Source organism: Pholis gunnellus (genome assembly GCF_910591455.1).
Source record: "Pholis gunnellus genome assembly, chromosome: 14".
NCBI classification, from domain to species: Eukaryota; Metazoa; Chordata; class Actinopteri; order Perciformes; family Pholidae; genus Pholis; species Pholis gunnellus.
The window spans coordinates 1,333,881-1,357,357 of NC_136541.1; the positions used below are offsets into that span (position 1 = coordinate 1,333,881).

At 44.5% G+C, this 23,477-nt stretch overlaps 1 protein-coding gene across 1 annotated transcript in view; it reads right to left on the reverse strand.

Moving 5' to 3' along the window:
* Window positions 1-1,131: 1,131 nt before the first annotated feature.
* efr3a (EFR3 homolog A) overlaps window positions 1,132-23,477 on the reverse strand; it is a 72,732-nt gene continuing 50,386 nt past the window's right edge. The window contains exons 11-24 of the mRNA XM_079173611.1: window positions 20,766-20,933; window positions 20,518-20,632; window positions 19,613-19,664; window positions 18,347-18,519; window positions 17,833-17,908; window positions 15,704-15,865; window positions 13,550-13,681; window positions 13,403-13,470; window positions 11,908-12,035; window positions 8,320-8,405; window positions 7,900-7,948; window positions 7,564-7,667; window positions 7,422-7,471; window positions 1,132-6,828 (exon numbers count right to left, since the gene is read on the reverse strand). Of these exons, the coding sequence (XP_079029737.1) occupies window positions 6,723-6,828; window positions 7,422-7,471; window positions 7,564-7,667; window positions 7,900-7,948; window positions 8,320-8,405; window positions 11,908-12,035; window positions 13,403-13,470; window positions 13,550-13,681; window positions 15,704-15,865; window positions 17,833-17,908; window positions 18,347-18,519; window positions 19,613-19,664; window positions 20,518-20,632; window positions 20,766-20,933 (1,469 nt within the window). The 3' untranslated portion in view covers window positions 1,132-6,722. The remainder of the gene's footprint in view (window positions 6,829-7,421; window positions 7,472-7,563; window positions 7,668-7,899; window positions 7,949-8,319; window positions 8,406-11,907; window positions 12,036-13,402; window positions 13,471-13,549; window positions 13,682-15,703; window positions 15,866-17,832; window positions 17,909-18,346; window positions 18,520-19,612; window positions 19,665-20,517; window positions 20,633-20,765; window positions 20,934-23,477) is intronic.

Genomic DNA, 23,477 nt, shown 5'->3' on the forward strand with positions numbered 1-23,477 from the left:
CCTGCCGCCGGGCCAGCCGGCCCCCCAAACCACCACAGCTCTCCCCTCAGTCCAGCGAGGAGAGCGAGGAGGCGCAGGGAGGAAACTCTGACGTGAACGTGGGGGAGGAGCAGACGCAGACCGACGCACCTCCTCCTCCTCCTCCTCCTCTCCAAGTCCACGACAGGTGAGAGGAGATAATAATATGAGCATTTACACGTCATGTGATCCCACAAACCCTTCATCTTCATCTTCATCTTCACTGGATAATAATCAGGCTCAGAGGAAAGTAACACATCACTACTAACAGATAGTATTTTATATTTTCTACTTTTACTAAAGTAACATTTAGCACATGAGACTTTTACTTGTAACAAAGTATCCGAGTACTTCTTCTCTGCTCGTGATTGAATTAATTAAATTCATTTTATGTCTGTTCAAAACAGACAAATCTGCTTTTAATCTCGTTCCTTTAAGTTTATTTTAAATAATTAGTTTTAGAAGCTTTTTGCACATTTTGACAGAATTGAAGTTCAGTTCAACACAAACACACAAACGTCTGTTCTGCAGTGATGAAAGCTCCGCCCTGAAGGACCACGAGAACTCAAGGGATCCTCCAGCTGGATCGTCTGGCAGCTCCACGCCTCCTCCTCCTCCTCCTCCTCCTCCTCCTCCTCCTCCCTCCAGTGAGGAGGGCAGAGATCCACCGACACACAGCGGGGTTCAAACCCACAACCACAGGCCGAGTGCAGGGCAGAGACCAGCAGAGAGACCAGCAGAGAGACCAGGAGAGAGACCAGGAGAGAGACCAGCAGAGAGACCAGCAGAGAGACCAGGAGAGAGACCAGGAGAGAGACCAGCAGAGAGACCAGGAGAGAGACCAGCAGAGAGACCAGCAGAGAGACCAGGAGGGAGCGGGGTGAAAGAGGAAGAGGAAGAGGAGGAGGAAGGGGGAGGAGAAGAAGAAGAAGAGGAGGAAGAGGAGGGAAACTAGAAGCGAATGAGGCAGCTTTTATTGTCAGATCATTTTGTTCCTGATGAATAAAGTTGTAATTTTAAAGAAATTATCAAATGTTTACTTTGATTTCTTCACACATTTCTTCATCAATCAAACATTCTTCTGAAAGAAGCACTGAAGACGTCACAGCTCAGGACCGATAGAAACATTTGACTTTATTGTGGAACATCGAACACGTTACTGAAGCGCTGAGGTTCCGTCTGAACAGCTGAGCTCACGTGTTGGTTCCACGTTAACGTTTTCTAAGTTTACCCGGACGACTCGTGAAGGATTAAAGGTGAACACGTTCACACGGTCGGTTAATCGATGAGTAAATGTTTTACATAAATACAGATTGAACGTCTTTATAGATTTCTTGGACGTTGAGCTTTAGATTTGTTTCTTATCGTCACATTTTATTGATTAGTTGCAAAAACAAAGTATTAATTGTGACGATATATTATAATATAATGTATAATATAATGTATAATATAGGGCCAGTAAGTGGAGCTTTGGGTTGAGATTAACTGATGAAGCTCATCAATACATTCATCGGTTAGACTTCAGTTTTGGCTCAACTCGTTTGCTGGTTTTGTAATTAACGATTAAAACACGGATGAAATGAAGCGAGTGATTAAAACAAATGAACGTTAAAGTGGAACCGTTGAGAGAACCAGACGTCAACGCAGAACCTCGGCGCTGTCGAGTGGTTAAAGAGCTTCAGCGGTCCGTCTCTGTGGAGGCTGAACAGACAACTCGAATCTCTAAAACTGGCACAAAAATACAAACAGTTGCATCACAAACATAAGAAAACGTCTTCAGAAGCTCTTCCCCCTCTTTTATCCAGAACTCAGCCGGTAAACTGAAGAAAGTCCGTCTTGAACGGTGAAGAAAAGCTTTTTTTTGTGTCCAGCGTTCTGAAGTAAGGCAGGTCAGCACGAGATGACGCCATCCCATAATCTCTGGTCTCAAAGACTCGATGCGGACTCTGATCACCGGGCAGGAGGGACTTTCCACAGTTTCACACAACGTCATTCTTGATCACAACGTTCCACAAACTGAAGATCGGGGAAAAGCTCTGAAGACCGGGTCGTACCGCTAACCTCCGTCGCTATAGTAACGGGTACACAGTGGTCAAAGTGCAAACATTTCATCAACAGCATTTCATTTTAATACATCTGCTGCCACTATTCAAAGGACTGATGGAGATAGATCGGTGAAATGAACTCCATCAGAAGTCAGCGATGGTGATTCAGAGTGATTTCTGATTTAAACGTTACCGGTCGGCTCTGACTCTTGACAGGAAGCTGCAGCTTCAGGTCCAGACTCCCTGAACCAGAACTCTCACACGTCTACAGCACATGAGGATTACCTTCTGATCGGGGGGAGCTGGCCAACGGATAGATTGGGCTTTTTATTAAATTGTCGTTTGCAATAATTAAAAATCTTTCCAAGAGAAAGCGCCTCGCTGTCCGGCAGCTTCACGGAGAGATTAAAGGGGCAACATGATGTCAAAGGGTTCTTATTATTATTATTTATCGTATTTCTATTTAAACTGTACTCTTAGAAATAAGGGTTCTGAACAGGTTCCTCCAACTGGTCTTGGTAGAACCTCCTTGTGGGTTCTAGAGGAGACTCTTGGTATATAAAAGGTTTTCACAGATGGTTCTAGGTACAACCCTTTATGTTGGGTTCAAGCTAGAACCCTCAGACAGGGTTCCTAGTAGAACTTTTATAAAAGGTTCTACCAGGAACCATAAAGGGTTCTCCTATGTGGACCAGCCGTAGCATGTGGTTCTAGTCAGCGCCGTTATTTCTGAGCGTGTACCCTGGCCCTGGTCTCTGGATTGGGACTCGGAGGAGAACCTGTTCCGTGGCTGATTTGTAAAGAACCTGAACTGAATTAAAGGAACATTAAACTGTAAACTGAGTGAATCCGGAGCGTTTGGAAGGATTTTAATCCTGAAACCGAAGCTGCAACTTCCTGAAGGAAGAGTTCAACCTCGATGCTAAAATGATCAGATAAGTTCATCTATGCAAAAATAACTTTAGATATAATAATTCATTTCTCAGCATATTTGAAATGACATAATGGATTCTATAACAAACTAATAATCAAGTAACATTTCCATAAATGAGACCATTCCTCCCGTATTGATAAGAACCGCACGATCCCATTGAAACCCTGAACCGACTTCATCGTAAACAACAAAAGTTTGAAAATGAAAATAAATCAGCGTTTCGTCTTCGTCTCGATAAACGTGATCGACGAGTAATCTCCTAATCTCTACCAGGCAACAATGTATCAACACATGATGCATAAAATGTACAAAAATATATGATATACTGCTATAATGACACATTCATAAAGGAAGTGATCATGTTCTCCAGACAGCTGCTGTTCTAGAATCGTACCGTAGATCAGAGACGCGTTCACTTTCACATCAGACTGAAGACAAATTCAGATTTTGTGAAACATTTTTTGATTCTGAACGTGTTGTTAAGATATCATGCAGTTAGTTCATCTGATGCATGTTTCTAATACAGCTATGATATGAAATCAGAAGAGTTTGCATGTAAAGCTGAGACGTTCACGCAGCGTCGATGTGCACAGAAGATAGAAGCGCTTTCAGTGGAGGACATCGGGCTTTATACGGAGGAACATGTCAAAGGGATCTGTATTTCTTTGAGGCTCAGAGTCAACTAATCAGCCAATCAGGTCGTGTGACGCCGACATTCGCACGCTGCATCGTTGAGACTTGCGACGTGGCCTCTGCGACCTCGTTACCCATAATACCCTTCTTGTCATGGGTTTGCAGAGACGGAGCCGAAATGTCCACGACTTCTGGTTAAAGTCCATCTGCTGAAAACTCCAGAAAAGCTACTAAATGAATCTTGTGATTTGTTGCTAACTCGGCTAACGTTACTTGTACTTTAAGAGGACAGCACCAATGCTAACCAATGCTAACCCTACTGATTACATGACCCCTTGACTCGCATGTTGCTTCAGACCCGAAGCGATGCAAGTGAACGGGCTCCACTTATCTTCCCCTAAACTGTACAGACGTTATTTACAGCGGCTGAGACTCTCCGTCTCCACGCGATCAAACAGAGTTCTGCTGCATCGACGTGCATTCTTTACTGATTCAGGTCCAACCGCCCGACGGTTACAGAACGTGTGATTCAAAGCCGGGAGAGAAAAACGGCTTCTGACGAAGACCAATTAACCAGCCAGATGTACCGGCGCTCACGCTGGTGATTTCAAAAACCAAAGAACACTCGGCCGACCTTCCTCGTTCGGGAACACCAACCTTTAACATACAAAAACCATCTGAAACACAAACATCCCTTCTTCCCCGTCTCTTTCATCCACTTTTCAATCTCATGTCTCCATCGTTCACCATCTGACTCTGCACAGCACGTCGTGAGGACACACTCGCAAACAAACCGATCGTCTGTGAGCGAAAAGGGAAACACCGGCCTTCAACCTGAACCAGCTGCTCAGACCCGACGACGGCAGCAGGCGTCCGCCTCCGACTGCAGGGATGTTTTCTTGCGTCACTGAGCTCTGATCAGAGGACGCACTGATAACCATCTGTTATTACAGATCACAGCTGCAGCTCTGCAGCAGATGTGCGACGCCTCCTCTAACCCCATTTTGAAAACGACTCGCGGTGACTAATAAGCAAAGATGATTCGATCCTCCAAAATGTCTCCGCTTGGTGTCCGAGTGTCTGAAGGCGGATTGGGTGGGGAGGTTTGACTTTGATGAGCTGCTGCTGGTCTCTTTATTTTGCTCTGAAACTCCCCCATAGAGCCGCTCGCCGTGCGGCGTCTCCGATAACGTTCGGTATTTTTAGATTTTGAATTCGTGGAACCGGAGCGGAACAAGGTCAGTTTGTTTGTTTAGAAGCTGCCGACGAAGCCGAGAGGAGCTGAGAGCTGCAGGTGGAAATGGAGACGCACCGCGGCGGACGTACCGACAAAATCTAATCCACAGAAATATATATTGTGTTAACGCTGCTGGTAGAGTTCTGCAGCCAAACAGCTACATTATCATGACATTCAATAGAAGCGCTTAAATACTCGATTTTATCAACACGTATGCTGCTTTTTTCATATACTTTGCTGAGTTTATGTGTACATGGGGAGATTTAAAAGTACATCCACTCTGGGGCAGATCAGACCTGAATCGCTGCTCACGTCTCTGGGGTCTGGCGTAGCGCCCCCCGGTGGTCATTTCAGCCGTTTGTAGACATAATCAACCAATCAGAGGTTAGTTTGGGGGGTTAAGCATGGGGGGGACGTCATCTTCCATCCATGAAAAGTGGTGATGCAAAAAATAGCAACAAGTGCAACACAGATACTGCTTTTTGTTTTTGTGGATTTTTAAATTTCTATACTTTCTCGTTAAAAAACGCAAATACGAATTCTATCTCGACGAGAACACACAGATACGTCCCCCGCTGTCACAGACGTCAGCTAACGCTAAGCTATCAGGAAGTAAATAAGTGCTGTAACATGTTGAGCTCAAAGTGCAACAAACCATAGATTATTATCCCTCGATGGAACTTTTCAGTATATTGCAGTTTAAGTTTTGTGCTCATTTATTTTCACAACACGACGGATTTCTTTTCAAGACATTGGAAGTCAAATATTCTGTCCAATGCAAGAAAGTCTGTCTGAAAACAAACACTAAAAAACATCAGGCTGGTGATGAACATTATCTACAAGTTCCTGACACTATATATGTGCATGTCGTTGATCTCTCCCGTCTGTTGACCGGTTCATTGTGAGGAAGAACTGACGACAGCGCGGCTTAAAACCAACAGACGAGAGCAAGAAATGGAACAGATTGAAGATGCTGGTGAACAGAACTGGACCACGAACCGACCGTACCGTCATGTTCCTGAAGGTCTCACACAGAATGAATATTTGACATTTTCGATTTCTCTGGAACGCAACATTCTGGATCAGAACCAGCGACCACGAGCGAGACGTTTCTACTGAAATGAGTGTTGAGAAGGAAAAACTCTCTTTGGCCGAATAAGCTTTCATTTCCCCACACAGAACGTAGCTGCTCGTTGATCATCGATCATAACGGGACAGAACCGGACTGAACAGGCTGGACCGGCCGTGAAGCAGCGAGCCCCGAATCTACCAGCTGTGACGTGATTCCAGAGTTCCTCTCCGACACCAATATATTCTACATTTCTACATTCTGACACCGACACCTACTGAAGATAAGAGCAGACGCTCGTTAAGAAGAAGAAGCAGCATCGCAACTTAAGACCAGACGCAACTTTTAAGCCTAGAACTGGTTTTAGCCGTTTGCAACCAGAGTTTAATTTCAGACTTGCGGCGTTATGTACACGGTTTGTTCTCGGTGACTCGTGGGTTTAGTTTAGTTCCAGCCGGTTTGAGTCGGGAAATAAAGTGCAGAAAATGAGTTTGTGTAGAGCTGGAGGGGCTGAAGCTCCGCCTCTAAAGAGAAGAGAGAAGAAGAAGTCACGTGTATCGTGGTGAATTACATTTGGGGGATTTAGAAGTACCGGTTTCAGCCCGTGGCCGATGTTTTACGTGAGATTAAGGAAGTTACGTTTTGACATTTCGTCTTCATATCAGATCTCAAATATCTGTTCTGCTGTGTGACGCCTCAGTGCTGGTCTGAATCCAGCACTGACAGGTTGTGAGTGAGTGAGTGGTTGTTTTCTGATCATTGTGAATTGTTTCTGTGGAGGTGGGATCAGTAGACACACAGGTCTGGGAACTTCATCTCGTAGACGGGGACGGACTGGTGCTGAGTGTGACCCGATGAGATGGAGACCACTCCGGACGGGCTGGGTGGAGGCCTGGGGGGGGGGGGGGGGGGGGGGGGAGAACATTAGATGTAGAAACTGATGGATGCTGACTTACGTAGTTTGTGTTATTGTGAGACTTTGGTGAAATAATAACACTGACTGACTAACGAACCGATGGAGGCGGCAGGAAACTGGAAACTTTTGGGGTTTTAGGTTAAATAACGAGTCTGGTGTGTTTGAAGAGAGAAAGAGAACACACACAGTAATACACTATGGAGCAGCGCGTCACACAGCTACACCGACCAAAGGTCAGACTCTATCCTCATCAGGCTGAAGTGGACTGATGAGTGTTCGTTAACGTCATCTCAACACGTTAACTGAAGCTGAATGAAGCTCAAACTCAATACAAGAAGAACACAGTTAACAGATAAACACCAGCTGAAAACACACACGATGATCTTACATGTAGACGATTAGCATATTAGCTTCATTAACATGATGACGTTTAGTACTTCTTAATGTTTGGCCTGTTAGCATGCTATGTTAGCATTCATCACGATGTGTCCCGTGCAGCACAGCAGCCCAATGAAGTAAAGAAAGCTTCACTTCAGTCACAACGAGATATAAACCAGAAGAGGACTCACCGAATCGTAAGCTCGAAGATCTGAGCCAGCCGGTCGTGCAACATGTTCGCCTGCAGAAACAAACAATAATCAGAGTTTATTAAACATGAATAGTGTTATAAACGGAGGGTTTATTGCCTCATTGAGTTGGTTTTTTCTCTACCTTGGACTCGCAGTGAGCAGCGATCTCCTCAAACGGAGCTTTCTGGAACTTCTCCATCACCTGACGCCTCTTCTCCCTCTCCTGCTCCTCCAGACCGGTGGTGTCTGGAACACAGGAGGAGCAAAGCTTTACTCCACCTTCTCATAAAAGAGCATTCGATATGTAATAAAAAGAGTTTTAACTTGAAGTCAGTGGACTTTACTGTCAACGTTCTTGGCTACTAGCTCCTGACAAGAAGCCAACATTTAGTTTGTGTTGACGGAGACTCTTCAGCGAGTCCACAAGAAAAGATGAAGCTGAAAGAAAAGAGTCTCTTGAACTTCTGTCTGATCTCACCGATGGCCTTCTTCAGGGTCTCGAAGGTGATCTCCTCAGCGAGCTGGGACTGAGAACACAAGAGGGATCAAAAAAGAAGACTTAACGACACGTGAAGCTGCTCAACCACCTCCTCTAAATGACACGAGAGACCGAGACCATGAACTCATGTTTACAATGTTTACTGAGGTAATAAATCAAGAGAGAAGTAGAGTCATTTTCTCATAGACTTCTATACAACCAGAGGAGTCGCCCCCTGGTGGTCACTAGAGAGAATGCAGCTTTAACACGTGAAGCTTTGACTTCACTCAGCAGAACCGGAGGTTGCCGCCTGAAGCTAAGCTAACCGAACGAGGACCGAAGGCTGCTCCACTACCCAGCATGCCTCTGGGGATCGATGACCACATTTCTGCTCAGTGTGTGTTTCTGCATAAAACCCACCTTGTCTGGAAGGCTGCTGGACACGATGTCCACCTGAAGGGAGATTGTGTCCACGATGCTCTTCCTCCTAGACAGACGGTCTAGATCTGCAGGACGAGAGACGAGTCAACCAGGGATTCACATCTTATTCATATTTATTATGTGTTTGTACAGTCGACTGCTTCAAGCTGCAGCACTGAGTTAAAATAGAATCCGTGTTTTTATCAAATGTTTTTGGCCCCGCCGGCCGTCTGAGCTTCATGGTGCTGTTGAGTATACATGTGCTGTTAGCTGATGTGTTTTTAATGAAGTCATTATTTGTTCTTGTTCCTGGAAAGCAGCATAGACACAACAAACTCAGAACAACTTGGCGTCCATTTTTGTTTCAAGTGACTCCCGTCACAAGAACAATGACTCCGTGATGAACACATGAACTCTGAAGATACATGAGGAGCTAGAAGGCCACTCAGAGAGCAGAGACCTGTTAGAGGAAGTCAATAATAATGTGTATTCAACGCCCGGTGAGTAATGTGATGTTCCTGTAGGTTTCCCATCGTCCTGCAGTCAGACAGACGAACAGCAAACAGTTCAAACTCAGTTCTGTGTCGGTCAGAACTCAAAAAGTTTGTCCGACAACAAAATCAAGAGACTTCTCCAGCGGACCAGAAGAGCTCACCAGATGTTTTAATCACGACGACAGAACAACATCTGTCCAATCAGAGACGAGACACTGAACGTACATCAGCAGCCGTCACAGAGCAGCATGACGGATCTCCTCAGTCAGCTGCTGCTGTTCTGCATAAATCTGCATAACGTCAACACAGCCTGCTGAGTTCTGATAGTTCTGTTCTAGATTAAAATGACCAGCGAGGATGAAGTGCTGCACTGTGACACCACAGACCTCCGCTCACCTCTCACAGCTTCTTTAAACCATGAAGACGCTCTTTCTTCACCTTTAACCGACTAGTTTGACTAAACTTTGGTCTCCTTGTCCAGTAAAACACAGACGTAGCAGCCGTCCAGTCTGTTAGATACGAGGACTTGTTGATTTGTTAATAACACCAAACTGCATTTTACACATTTGGACTATTTCAATGTGTTAGTGAATGAGGAACACATCCATCTGATCCCGCGGGGCGATGCACTCCTCAGGTAGCTCCTGATTTAACACGTCAGCCTGGAGCGTGGTCTGTATTTACCCACAATGCACCGGTGAAACATGGAGTATAAGGCAGCAGCGTGTAGGTCATCTGATCATCAGGCCAACGAGGTGTGAAACATTAGGACCGTTGTCGGTGAGTCACAGTGAGCCGTGGTGTGAGCTCTGAACAGACGTGACTCGGCCGCCGGCCGGAGGAAACGGATCCGTTTGATCCGTTTTGCATTATGAGAGTTTTAGCTTTAAGCTCACGTTGTTATCTACGATACAGAACCACACGCGGAGCATCTCTAACTCTGAGATCACCGACACGAGAAGGAAGCAGCAGTGAGGATCTCTGCAAAGAGAAGGAAACTCTTCAGGCTTCAGATGAAAGGAGAGTCTGGCATCAACATGCTACGCTGGTTAAACTTTACTCTCAGATGCAGTATTGAAACGATCTGTTCGGAGAGAAAAGCAGCACACGAACGTTTAAACACGCAGTGGAAGTGGAAGAGGTTCCATAGCCCGTTCTTTATTTGTGATGCTTCACAGATTGCTGTTTCTGTAAATGAAATTAAAGTCAATTTTGAGTTATTATCAGCGAGCGTCATCAGAAACACAGCACAGCCGAGCAGAGACTGGTGTTTGGACCCGAGAGTGAAACCGGTTCATCCTCTGAACCTCCATCAACAAACAAACACACAACTACTCTGATGTTTACGGCCTACGGACGCACATCTACACGTAGCTCACGTACTCACCGTGACGTCCCAGATGTGATGCAAAACAAGAGAGTTTTAAAAATGATCAAACCGCTGCGTCTTTGTACAGAGTGATGCTACAGCTACACACAGCTACACAGCTACACACAGCTACACTCAGCTACACACAGCAGCTACACACAGCTACACTCAGCTACACACAGCTACACAGCTACACAGCTACACAGCTACACACAGCAGCTACACTCAGCTACACACAGCAGCTACGACAGGAAACAACTCAGTGAAGTTTTGTGTGAAGTGTATTTTCTCACAGACTTGGGTCGCACTGTTCAACACTGTTCAACAGTGTTCAACAGTGTTTAACAGTGTTTAACAGTGTTAGACCGTTTTAGACTTGTGGTTATTGGTGTAAATTAAGACAAAACTGAAAACCTAACTACTAGGTTGGGTTTAGTAAAGGACGGTTTGTGCTGCTGGTACCACACCGGACCGCCTCCCTGTCCAGACTGTCCTCATAAACATATTACTTCGAGCAGTTTGCATGTCTGTGGTTGTGTCTTTAGGAGACCGGGCTGCAGTAGTTAAGTCCACTGACCAACACGGGACACATTCTATCAGCTGGACGACTACTTGCTGCTGCAGTAGACTCTTTATCTGCTGTAGCAGCAGTTCACCACATCAGGACGTCTCTCGTTCAGCTCACGTTTAAAGGTCTCAGAAACAGGAGAATATGAAGTCCCCTCAGATCAGAAGGGGCTCTGCTTGTCGTTACTTCAGTGTGCAGAGCGCACAAACACTGACGGACAGCAGGAGAGATCTTTAAGCTTTACACGACGTAATAAAACACATCAGACAGAAACTACTCAGAGCAGAGTATATCATGTAGCATGTCTGAAAACACAGTGTGGAGGAGATCTTTAAGTCTACGTCAGGTTTAAAAGCACAGACGGAGGAATGAGGAGAGAACGTGGGCTTTGTTGGGAGATCTGATCTTCTCAGCTGAATCCTTCTTGCTGGTTTATCTCCAGCTGTAGTTGAAACAGCGAGCTGAACTGAAGCTGAACTAAAGCTGAACTAAAGCTGAACTAAAGCTGAACTAAAGCCGGCTCTGGAAGGGACCTGGGGACTCTACAGCTCTACTCTACAAGTCACCTCTGGACGTCTGCTTGCACCTGTGGAGGATCTTTCCTACGGTGTAAAGCACTGATGTGTGATGAGAGCGCAGCAGGAGGGAAGAAAAACAGAAGCACCAGAGACGAGTAAAGAAACAGACATTTCTCAACATTTAACCGGTTTAAAAGAACGTAATAACATCTTAAAGCTAGATTTAGAAAGTGAGTCTTGAAGATGAATCGTTCCAGAGTCGCTCTAATGTCAGATATCCCTTTAAATGACCAGAGAGGACGAGGACGACTGCGACGCTGATCATATAAATGTGTCTTTAACTCTTTAAGCTGTTAAATCCATCAAAGCCGTTTCAGCTAAACCCTCACCAAGAGCGCCAACGAGTTCTGAGGGAACCGGGGAGTTCAGAAAGAAGGGAACTAAACCGGTACAGACTCCAACCTCCAGGATAGCTCCTCTCATCAGACTCTTCTTCAGAACACTCTGGATTAGCGTACACAGGCTGGTATGTTGCTTGGACTCTTTATTAAAAGCTACACGATGCTGAACACCAGATCTCACCGGAGTGAGTTTCCTTTTAAAACTTCTCCTGAACCTTCTCGTGGAGGGCGCTCCTACCTGTGACCTGGGGGATGTACGGGATGGAGAGTCTCTCTGCGTTGTATCCCGGTCCGGCCAGACACTCCGCCATGTCGGCCGTCTGGAAGTACAGCGGCCGGTCCTCCTTGTCCAGAGATTCAGGGAGTCTGGCAGGACGACGGGAGGGAAACGTCGTATTTAGATGATTGTGGTGATGAATTTGGATAAACGTTGTTTGTTTTTTTGAAGGGTGCCCACATAAAGCCGTCTAGAAGCTCTAAAGCACTCTCATGTGTGAAATCCCTGAATCTTCCACAGCAGAGGAAGCAGCAGAGAGGGATTAAAATGGGAAATGGATTCTGGTCCTCATAATCCTTTAATCAGGTTTCATCGGCCGGTGATTTTGGAGCGCAGGGTTACATATACACATATATATACATATACATATATATATATATACATATACATATATATATACACTACCGTTCAAAAGTTTGGGGTCACTTAGAAATGTCCTTATTTCTCAAAGAAAAGCACTGTTTCTTTCAATGAAGATAACATTAAATTAATCAGAAATACACTCTATACATTGTTAATGTGGTTAATGACTATTCTAGGTGGAAACGTCTGGTTTTAATGAAATATCTACATCGGTGTATCTGGAGCATCACATGTGTGGGTTGGATTATACTCTCAACATGGCCAGAAAAAGAGAACTTTCATGTGAAACTCGCCGTCTATTCTTGTTCTTAGAGATGAAGCTATTCCATGAGAGAAATTGCGAAGAAACTGAAAATTGACACGAAATTGTCTGGGTGACCCCAAACTTTTGAACGGTAGTGTATATATATATGTATATGTATATATATGTATGTGTATGTTGTCACGCGTAGCGGTGACTTCCGCGCGCCTTTTGTTTTTAAAATTAAAATTAAAAATTAAAAGTTTTTTTCCTTTTTTAATTAAAAAACGAAAAAACTTTAAATTTTTAATTTTAATTTTTCAAAACAAAAGGCGCGCGGAAGTCACCGCTACGCGTCACAATGTATATACATGTTTTATGAAGTTTAAATCCCTCAAACAAACTGGAGAAGGTGAATACTTTTTTTTTAAACAAAAGCTAAAACAAATATGGATTGAACAGCATTTTGTTGGATAAAAACATGTGAACTTGGAAATGATTACATGTTTCATTACATGTTGACTGACGGGCTTTATAATGCTCTGATTATTGGAGATGTTTTGGATCACACGAGTCAGAAACAATCCTTCTCGGTCACTATTCAGTGACGTGAGATCAAACGTCTACTTTCTGTACTTTACACTCGTTTATTTTTGTACCGTGACAGTATTGAGGTTTGAGAGCCGACTGTTCTTAAAGCTGTAGTTTGTGCGGTTGTTAGATCGGGTTTGGTTATGCGACCGATGAAAGGTAATAATGGTGGTCATGTCCGTTATGGAGCTTTACCTCCACCCATCAGATAGTCTCAGTCCCTTATGACACCAAGCGGTCTGCAGAGCGGTGGGTACTTACGGACACTTGTCTCTGAAGATGTGCTCTGGGAGGAGGAACGGAGCATCCATGGTCCTCAGCTCAATGACCTGGAGAGAGACAAACATTTAACAACTAAAGTCTCCGAGTCTCCTCCAACAGCGAGGTGAGAACGAGCCGATGAGGCACCTTGCTGACGTGCTGACAGAACGGAGGGTTGGCGACCATCTGGCTCAGGAAGTTGAGGTACGCCGCCACCAACGCCATGACGCCACAGCGAATCACCATCGGCATGTTCTCCTCGTTAGCCAGAGCCATGTCCTGCACAAAGCACACACACACACACACACACACACACACACACACACACACACACACACACACACACACACACACACACACACACACACACACACACACACACACACACACACACACGCACACACACACACACACACGCACACATCAGCACACACACACGCACACATCAGCACACACAGGGACAATAAGAAACCACGATATGCTCAGTAAAGACTTCAGTTTATTCATACGCATTCACTACTGATGATGTAGTTGATGAACGTTTATATATATATATATATATATATATATATATATATATATATATATATATATATATAGAGAGACTTCTTTTATAGTACCATTAAGTATTTTTCAGCCTGGACCCTATTTTCCCATGCCTTCATGTCTTCATGTCTTCGTGTCTTCATGTCTTTGTGTGTCTAATGGGGACGATGTGTGACAGCGGTCCAGTATTGAGTGAGAAAGCTGCTGCTGCTGAGCGGCTGCAGTGTAATTCTTCACCGTCCACCTTCGTCCACTATGCGTGCTCGTTTCTACCAGGTTGTTCTCAGAAGCGTCTGACTTTCCTTTGATCCCGTCCGTTCGCTCAAGAAGAAGTCTCGTTCTGAATTCTCGGGCAGCATCCTCAGTGTCATACTCATCAGAGAACACATTCAGATAACACAGAGCAACGCTTTCTGTTCTCCAACACAACAATCTGACAACATCGGCTCTCCAACCCACTCGCCGTCTTACGACAGTTTAAGTCACTTCTACATAGTTCAGAACGAGACTTCTGGAGCGATTGAACAATCAGACGGGGTCGAGCGAAAGGAAAAGAAACAACAATCTGAGCCCGTCAGCGGCAACAAAAAACACTTTTAGTGAACGAACACCGACGGTGAAGGTCTGCCCAGCGACCCTTTAACAACTCGTTATTTACCATCATGACTGTAATGAACAAGTGACTGCAGAAGCACATCACAGACGTGTTCATCATGTTCAGTGCGGGGTGAAGCAGATGCTCCTCCATGAGAGGAAACGTACTCTGTAAACACTCCTACTCGTATCAGCCATCGCTAATTAACACACCTGAAGTTGCTCTCTGGATTGCCGGTTGCTTCGCTCGTCTGCGACGCTGTGACATTTCAGAGCGATGAGACCTCAGCGTGATACACAAACGAGCAGCTGGTGTGTGTGTGTGTGTGTGTGTGTGTGTTCACACCTCTCTTCCGTCTCACATGTCGGAGGTTTTATTGGACCGGTCTGCAGTCTGATGCCGTTAGGACTCTGCTGCCGACGATGACATCGCTGATACTCATCAACCATGAAATGATGACACCTGACTCCATGAACACCTCATCCTCACATCACGGGTACCACTGAAGCACCGGTGAGAGTTTGGAGAGCTGGGAGGCAACTCCACGGATACTTTCCTCAACTACACTTCAGTGGGAACTCTTTTCACTTCACTGCATTGATCCGAGAGCTGCAGCTGACAGATGTACATTCTGCGTTTCAGGTTTCAGTTCGACAGGAAACAGTTTCAGCTGTCAATCACTGTGTAGCCCCGCCCCTAAAGCATCCCCTGCTTTATGGTCTGTGTGACTCTAAATGGACCATCATGTACTAAATGAACATCATGCTGTATTGAAGAAGACTTGAAACTAGAGATTGAGACCATAAACTCATGTTTACAATGTTTACTGAGGTAATAAATCAAGAGAGAAGTAGAGTCATTTTCTCATAGACTTCTATACAACCAGAGGAGTCGCCCCCTGGTGGACATTAGAGAGAATGCAGCTTTAACACGTGAAGCATCGGCTTCACTCTTCAGAACCGGAGGTTAATGCTGTAGACATATTGTACATATTGTACTCTGGTATTGTTGCACGGGGTTATCATTCCTGCTTTTACTGAAGAAATGTTTTGTTTTTGTTTTGTTTGTCTGCATGTAAGAACAGCCGCAGCAACGTTTATAATAAAACACCAACAAATCATACGAACGATATCGGCTGAGAGACGAATAACAAACATTACCTGCAGGGCGATGGAGAGCCGGATGAGGTCGATGACCACCTCCTCATTGGCCAGCTCAATGGTCAGAATAGCCAGAGTGGTGAACAGCAGCTCAAAGTTTTTGTGGACGTTGTCCTCCTCTTTACAGCCCAGATAGATGTGACGGTAGAGCTGCTGGCCGTGCTGGAGATGAGAGAGAAGAAGAAGAGAAGATATTAAGAGATGCTAAGGAAGAAGAAGAGAAGATACATATCAAGAGATGCAAAAGAGATGCAAAGAAAGAAGAAGAAGAGAAAGTGAAATAAGCGCACTCTTTAAAAAGAGTTTGGCTGCTTCTATCCGCGGTCTCGTTCCTTTGGTGAAACACCGGAGCTCATGACTGCTGCAGTCATTGAATTGAACTGAATAGACTTTATTTCCAGTGCGGGAGAGAGAAGACAGAGTGAGACTCTTCTCTTTCTCTCTGTTCGTCATGGAGAATCACTTCACACTTGAAAGCTGGAGTCCTTCTGTCTTCCTTCAGCTCGGTTGCTTCTTTGACCGCTCACCTTCACCATCGGGTGTTTGTGTCGCCCCGACGACAAGCTCCAGTGACCTTCAGACCACCGCTTTGGAGCAAAGGAGGTTTTGAACAGGACCCAGAAAAGAACCTCCCAGGTTTGATCCGGCTCATCACCTCGACTCCTCTCCTCACCTTAATGCTACAGACATGTGGCCTTGTGGGATACCACGGTGAAGTCTGCCAAGAAACACTAATGAGCTGCCTTACACTTCATTCAGGACATCAAATAAATCTCATGTCGAGACTTGAGTGTCTGTCTGACTTCCTGTCTGTGGCTTTCAGCTCACAAATATGTCAAATACAAGTCTTTTTTAAAAGGCTCAGTATTTTCCTTCAAATGGGAGGAAATATGCGTTTGTTGTGAATTCTACCACCACACCAAGTTCTGTTCTCATATTTAACACCTTTTAGTTTCTTTAAATATTCATCAGATACTTTTAAAAGGGGAATACGTCACTTTAACTGTTGGTTGTAGCATTGCTCAAGAAATAACCCGGGACGTTTGGAAGGGATCGGCCTCGGCGAGGTTTGAGCTCAATCTGGTTCACCTGATGACATTTGGTTTGATTTCTTTGTATGTTCATGGCAACACACTTGGGAACAGAAGCACAGAAGTAATTATTCTGGATAAAGCTGCACAGAAAGGTTTCTATGGATGTTTTAGACTGACCATCTTTTAAAGGAGAAATTTAAAAACTTGAAGCAACTTTATGTCTACTAGGAAAGAGTGATGGTTATACTCAAAAGACATATTTGGACGGACCAGTAGTGTTTTTGGTGAGCTGCGTTGGTTGTAGACGGTAATTACAAACCGTTTGAACCATATATTTGGCAGAAACATGAACACAACAAGAAAAAGGGTTTTATTCAGGTAGAAGTTTCTGAGGATGTTTTGATACTGGAATCCATTTTCACTGCTGTGAATCTACTCTGGTGTTTGATACTCTGGTGTTTGATACTCTGGTGTTTTGATACTCTGGTGTTTTCATACTCTGGTGTTTTCATACTCTGGTGTTTTCATACTCTGGTGTTTTCATACTCTGGTGTTTGATACTCTGGTGTTTTCATACTCTGGTGTTTGATACTCTGGTGTTTTCATACTCTGGTGTTTCATACTCTGGTGTTTGATACTCTGGTGTTTTCATACTCTGGTGTTTTCATACTCTGGTGTTTCATACTCTGGTGTTTGATACTCTGGTGTTTTCATACTCTGGTGTTTTCATACTCTGGTGTTTTCATACTCTGGTGTTTGATACTCTGGTGTTTTCATACTCTGGTGTTTTCATACTCTGGTGTTTTCATACTCTGGTGTTTGATACTCTGGTGTTTTCATACTCTGGTGTTTGATACTCTGGTGTTTTCATACTCTGGTGTTTTCATACTCTGGTGTTTTCATACTCTGGTGTTTTCATACTCTGGTGTTTGATACTCGGGTGTTTGATACTCTGGTGTTTCATACTCTGGTGTTTGATACTCTGGTGTTTTCATACTCTGGTGTTTTGTTTCTCCTTTAGGACGTCAGTTGATAAAGAAGTGAGACTTCTGCAGAAAGAACTCAGCAGGATTATAGTAACTCTAGAGTTTCTACCTTCTTCATGAACGCAACATCTTGCTTGGAAATCTTCTCTCTTTTAATCTTCAATGCTGCAACATTAGGAATGACTCTGCAAAGGAGACAGAAACAAACACAGAATTCAGTGGTGGAAAGTACATTTACTCAAGTACTGTACATATTCTAAGCACTTGTACTCTTGAGTATTTGCCTTTTCTGCTACGTTATACTTCTCCACCGCTACATCTCAGAGGTACATATTGTACTTTTTACTGTACTACATCTCAGAGGTACATATTGTACTTTTTACTGTACTACATCTCAGAGGTACATATTGTACTTTTTACTGTACTACATCTCAGAGGTACATATTGTACTTTTTATTCTACTACATCTGTGCCAGAAAAACACCAGCTACCAAAAGGGAAGCCGATTATTGAAACCAGTTTCAGAGCCACTACCTTAAACGCCATTGAGTTTCTGCTCAATGATTACAATCAAACGTGGATCATTTACTCTGCACACGGTTCAGTTCGTGTGTATTTTGTACCTGATGCCGCGCAGCTTGGCGCGGTTGTCATGGCGGTCGATGATGTTGTGCAGGATCTCGTGCACCAGCTGCCTCAGCTCGCTGTCCTCCATCAGTGAGATGGAGAAGAGCGGATCCAGGAAGGGAGGAGGCAACGCAGCTGCCATGGACTTGGACTTAAAGCCAGAGGTTACCTGAGGGGGAGAGGGGGGAGAGAGGGGGAGGAGGAAGGTGTGAGTCGATTTATCACAGCGTGATGCGATTAATCCACGGGGAGTATCGGGGAGAATCAGCACTTAAAGGTTGCGTTCACAAGCAGCTGAAACTGTCCACATGTTGACCTTTCCTCCCGTACGAGGCTGATCTGATGATTTATGATCAGAAGGAGTTCTCAAATGCTCGACTGGAACAGATACAAGTGGAAACCTGAGTGAGAACATAACTTTTATATAAAACTCATATGTCAGCGTGAGTGCTCTGCAAATAAAAAGACCGTCAACGGCCTTCTATTCAAAAATCCATGTGAATGCAGCATCACACACACACACACACTCCTCTCTGCTCGGCCCCATCTGCATTACGTTATAAATATTTTGACCTTTCACCTCCTCCAGCTGCACCATGCTCCATCTGAGAGGCCAGGTGGTGGCGAGGAGGACAGACGAGCGCCGTAATAGATCGCTCTGAGGATGTGCACGGACGACTGCAGCGCACGAAGACGCTGCAGGAATACAAGTGTGTGTGTGGGTGATTGAGTGAGTGTGTGTGTGTCTGTGTGTGTGTGTGTGTGTGTGTGTGTGTGTGTGTGTGTGTGTGCAGCAGTGCTGGGTGTGTTGGTGCCACCTGTGCCTCCTCGTGTCGGTCTCTCACAGAAGAAGGTAATGAGAGAGAAGGAAGCGTTGAAGTGTTAACTCCACAGAGACAGAACTGTTAAATGGTCACATAAATAATAAAGTGTCATTATGACACAAAAGACATTTAAAAAAAGAACATTTTCACAATATAAATGTACCAAAATCAAATAAAAGTGAGCTGCAATAACGCACTTTAATCATTTTTATTACATAATCCATCGGTTCATGATATACTGGACTAACTATCATATCTTGTCCTTTTTTGGCTGTTAATTGTTTGCATGTGGCACCATTCCTTTTGTCCATGAAGCCACAGTGGAGTTTCTTCTTCTTCTGTTTATTACAAGTAAACCAGAACGTTCAAAGCATCACTTCCTGTGATGCTTTGAAACAGTTAACTCAGTGGATTATATTTGTGATATTCTTGACTCACCATGATGAGCGAGCTGAGCAGCATGGTCTGGATCCGCTTGGTGCCGTGATGCCTGAGAGACAGCAGAGGAAGAGGAGGACGTCACGTTATTCTGTCAGAGCCAACACACACTTTCATGGTACTTCTGTGTTACATCATGAAGCTTTGTTCATAACGTCTCAGTGTGGATGAAGCGTAAAGACCCCGTGAGTTCACTATCACACTTCCACTCTGTAACAACGACTAACTGCAGACGCAAACCTCTCTCTCCTCCGGCAAATACCCAGAGAAGGAGGAGAGAGGGAGTGAGTCTGTTGGTCTTTGAGGAGGAGAAGGAGGAGGAGGAGGAGGAGGAGGAGGAGGAGGAGGGGGCTCGTTTGATTTGGGATTATCTGTTCTTGCTCTCCTGAGGCTTGGAGGGATTAGATTGTTTTTCTTGCTTTTGGCCGTCTCAGTGACCCGGCAGCTGAATTCACAGCAGGACATCCAGGAGGTGAGGAGAGGACAGATTAATACACAACTCACTTTGTAAGGGGGAGGAAGAGGAGGAGGAGGAAGAGGAGAAGAAGACGAAGAAGAGAGACAGAAAGAGTTTTTTACAGATTCTAGATATAATAAAATGTGTAATGTTGGCACAAAAATATAAAACATGTCTTTAAACTGGTGGATTGTGGGTTTCAGAGGCTTAAAGAACAGATGAGAGCGCTTTGATTTTAGTGGCAGTGAAATGTTTCTATCACACCATGAAACAGCTCGCTGAGCTCTGTGTGTGTGTGTGTGTGTTGATTGTATGTGTGTGTGTGTGTGTGTGTGTGTGTGTGTGTGTGTGTGTGTGTGTGTGTGTGTGTGTGTGTGTGTGTGTGTGTGTGTGTGTGTGTGTGTGTGTGTGTGCGCGCGCGTCGGGTAACGACGGTCGTGTGACTCACCCGATCTTCACGGTGTCCAAGGTGTGGCAGGGGGTCCCGTAGACGGGCACCCTGCCCATGACGAACATCATGACCTCGGCTCGCTGGTAGTCTGGCAGGTTTCCACCGAAGAAGCCTGTCGAGGGAGACGATGAGTCACATCTCGTGTTGAGGTTAAAACGCATAATATCATTTTACAAACAGCTTCACCTGAAAAAACCCAAAACAACAACAAAAAGCCTCTGAATGAGACAGGAAGCGGAGCGTACCGATGGTCTGGATGATGGCGTTCTGGACGATCCTCTCCTCGCTCTCTTTGCTGCGACCCGACGACACGCTGACGCTGGAGTTCCTCCTGGAGCTCTCGCCCAACTCAAAGTCTACGCTCATCCTCAGGTGTTTGAGCAGAGTGTTGAACACCTCCAGCACGGTGGGGCCTGCACACACACACACACACACACACACACACACACACACACACACACACACACACACACACGTTTAAGTCAAACACTAGTTGTTGGGGAACTTAATTGCAAAAGATTTTCTTTGGCTGACAAGAACACATTTATTTCATTTTTAGGATTTATATATTTTTATGTTTTTGAGTCATTAAACACGCTCACATCTGATTTTCTTCCCCTGAAGCAGCTTCAAGGTTTCCACTCAGTCTGACCGTAGAACAGGAAGTCTGTTACGGCTCGTTATTGAAGCGGTGTGACGTTTACATGAAGACGTACCACCACATGTGTGTTTCAGCGTTGCACAGCGTCTACACGTCTCGTGCATCACTTAGAGATTCATTAGTCCGTTAAATACGGACGTGAACTGCAGGACTACGCGGTGACGGGTTCTTTTTGTATCTGTTTTTTATCTGTTGTTCACACATCTTCTCTGGTTCAGCTCTCTGAATTCACTTTGGCACAAAAAGCAACACCTCAGATTATGACTGACCGACTCAGCCTTTACGCCTCGAGCACATCTGACAAAGAGACTCAAAGAACACAAATGTTTTTAAATTATTTTGAATTAATTTGCCTGTGTTTATTCCAATGTTTTATATAATTCAATTAATATAAGATGAATGTATATTATGAATAATTTAATTAAATTAATATATACTATTAATAATTTATTTTGTATTTGAATTGCTTGAAATTAACTAAGAAGAATACGTATAACAAAAACTAAACATTAGCAGCTACACAAATTAAAATGTAACACTAGTTAAAAATGTGAAACTTTTAAGCATTTAACATTAAAATACAAAAGTAAGTTTTTTTTGTCACTTAGTTTGATGGAGCTAGGCTAACAGTTACCCCCTGCTTCCAGTCTTTGTGCTAAGCTAGGCTAAACACATCTGGGATACGTCTCTATAAAGCGTCACGTGACTAATCTACAGCACCAAACACTCAAAACGGTGGAAACTGCTCTAAACATTCACTTTAAGTGTCATACTGTACCGAGCCACAGATTGGGAGGAGTCGTGATTTCACTTTCAAAGGAGCACACATCGCTTCTTTTGGACTCTTGAATCATTCCTATCCAGAGGAAGGTTGAGTTTTTTGTTTTTTTCCAGGCAGAGGCAGTAAAACACAGGTTGGAGGAATTAAATACAAAAAAACAGCATGATCTAAAGCTAAAGAGTAGTTTCATTCTTTCTGTTTGTTAATGTATTTCTAATCTCCCTTCGAGAACCAACACCTTATGGGTTAATGCGTCCCTGTGACTCATGGGAGCTAAGCTGTCAGAGCTAATAGCTCCTAAGGTAAAGTGGTCCTAGGTGAGGGGCCACACAGAGCATCCAAGAATGTGGCCCCTGGACGGGCAAAGCCTACAAGAAATATATGGACCCGCCACCCTCTGGGCCCACCACCTGTAGGCCCAAAACCAGATTTATCAAATCTGTGTCTAGTGAATAAAAAATAAATAGAGTTGGCACTAAAGACGGAAGCTCGGCTTTTTAGAAAACGGCAGGTTTGTCCAGGATGTCCCGCGCTGCCCTAGTGACAATCAGTGGTCTCCACCTTCTGGTATCGGCCTCATCTCGCTTGGAACATCGACCGAGGTGGTACCAGGTCCACAACCTCTACTGATGGAAAAGTACAGTTGAGTCATGCTGTACCATGCAGTGGAAATGCAGCATTAGAAAAAGGGTAAGGAGCTCCCCGTTGAGTTGGGTTGGGCATCTGATATGGATACCTCCTTGGTGCCTTTCTTTGGAGTTTTGTTTGGAGGAAGCCTCCTTGGTGCCTTTCTTTGGAGTTTTGTTTGGAGGAAGCCTCCTTGGTGCCTTTCTTTGGAGTTTTGTTTGGAGGAAGCCTCCTTGGTGCTTTCCTTTGGAGGTTTATTTGGAGGAAGCCTCCTTGGTGCTTTCCTTTGGAGGTTTTTTTGGAGGAAGCCTCCTTGGTGCCTTTCTTTGGAGGTTTATTTGGAGGAAGCTTCCTTGGTGCTTTCCTTTGGAGGTTTATTTGGAGGAAGCTTCCTTGGTGCTTTCCTTTGGAGGTTTATTTGGAGGAAGCTTCCTTGGTGCCTTTCTTTGGAGTTTTTTTTGGAGGAAGCCTCCTTGGTGCCTTTCTTTGGAGGTTTATTTGGAGGAAGCCTCCTTGGTGCCTTTCTTTGGAGGTTTATTTGGAGGAAGCCTCCTTGGTGCCTTTCTTTGGAGGTTTATTTGGAGGAAGCCTCCTTGGTGCCTTCCTTTGGAGGAAGCCTCCTTGGTGCCCTCCAAAGCCGCTTGGGATATACCCAGAACAAGTTAGAGAGGTTATAGATCTCACCTTGCTTCGCCTGCTGCCACTGCGACTCCGCATGGAAGGATATTTCTACTCTTCTCTTCTCAAATGTGTCAAACTTCCTGCTTATTTAATTATCAGACAATTATCACATCGGCACCTTTTTGAAACACCTAATGTGTGTGCGTTTCCTGTCAGAAATAATCTAATTGAGATACTGATGTAGGCGAGTTGTCGGGGAAAAAAGAA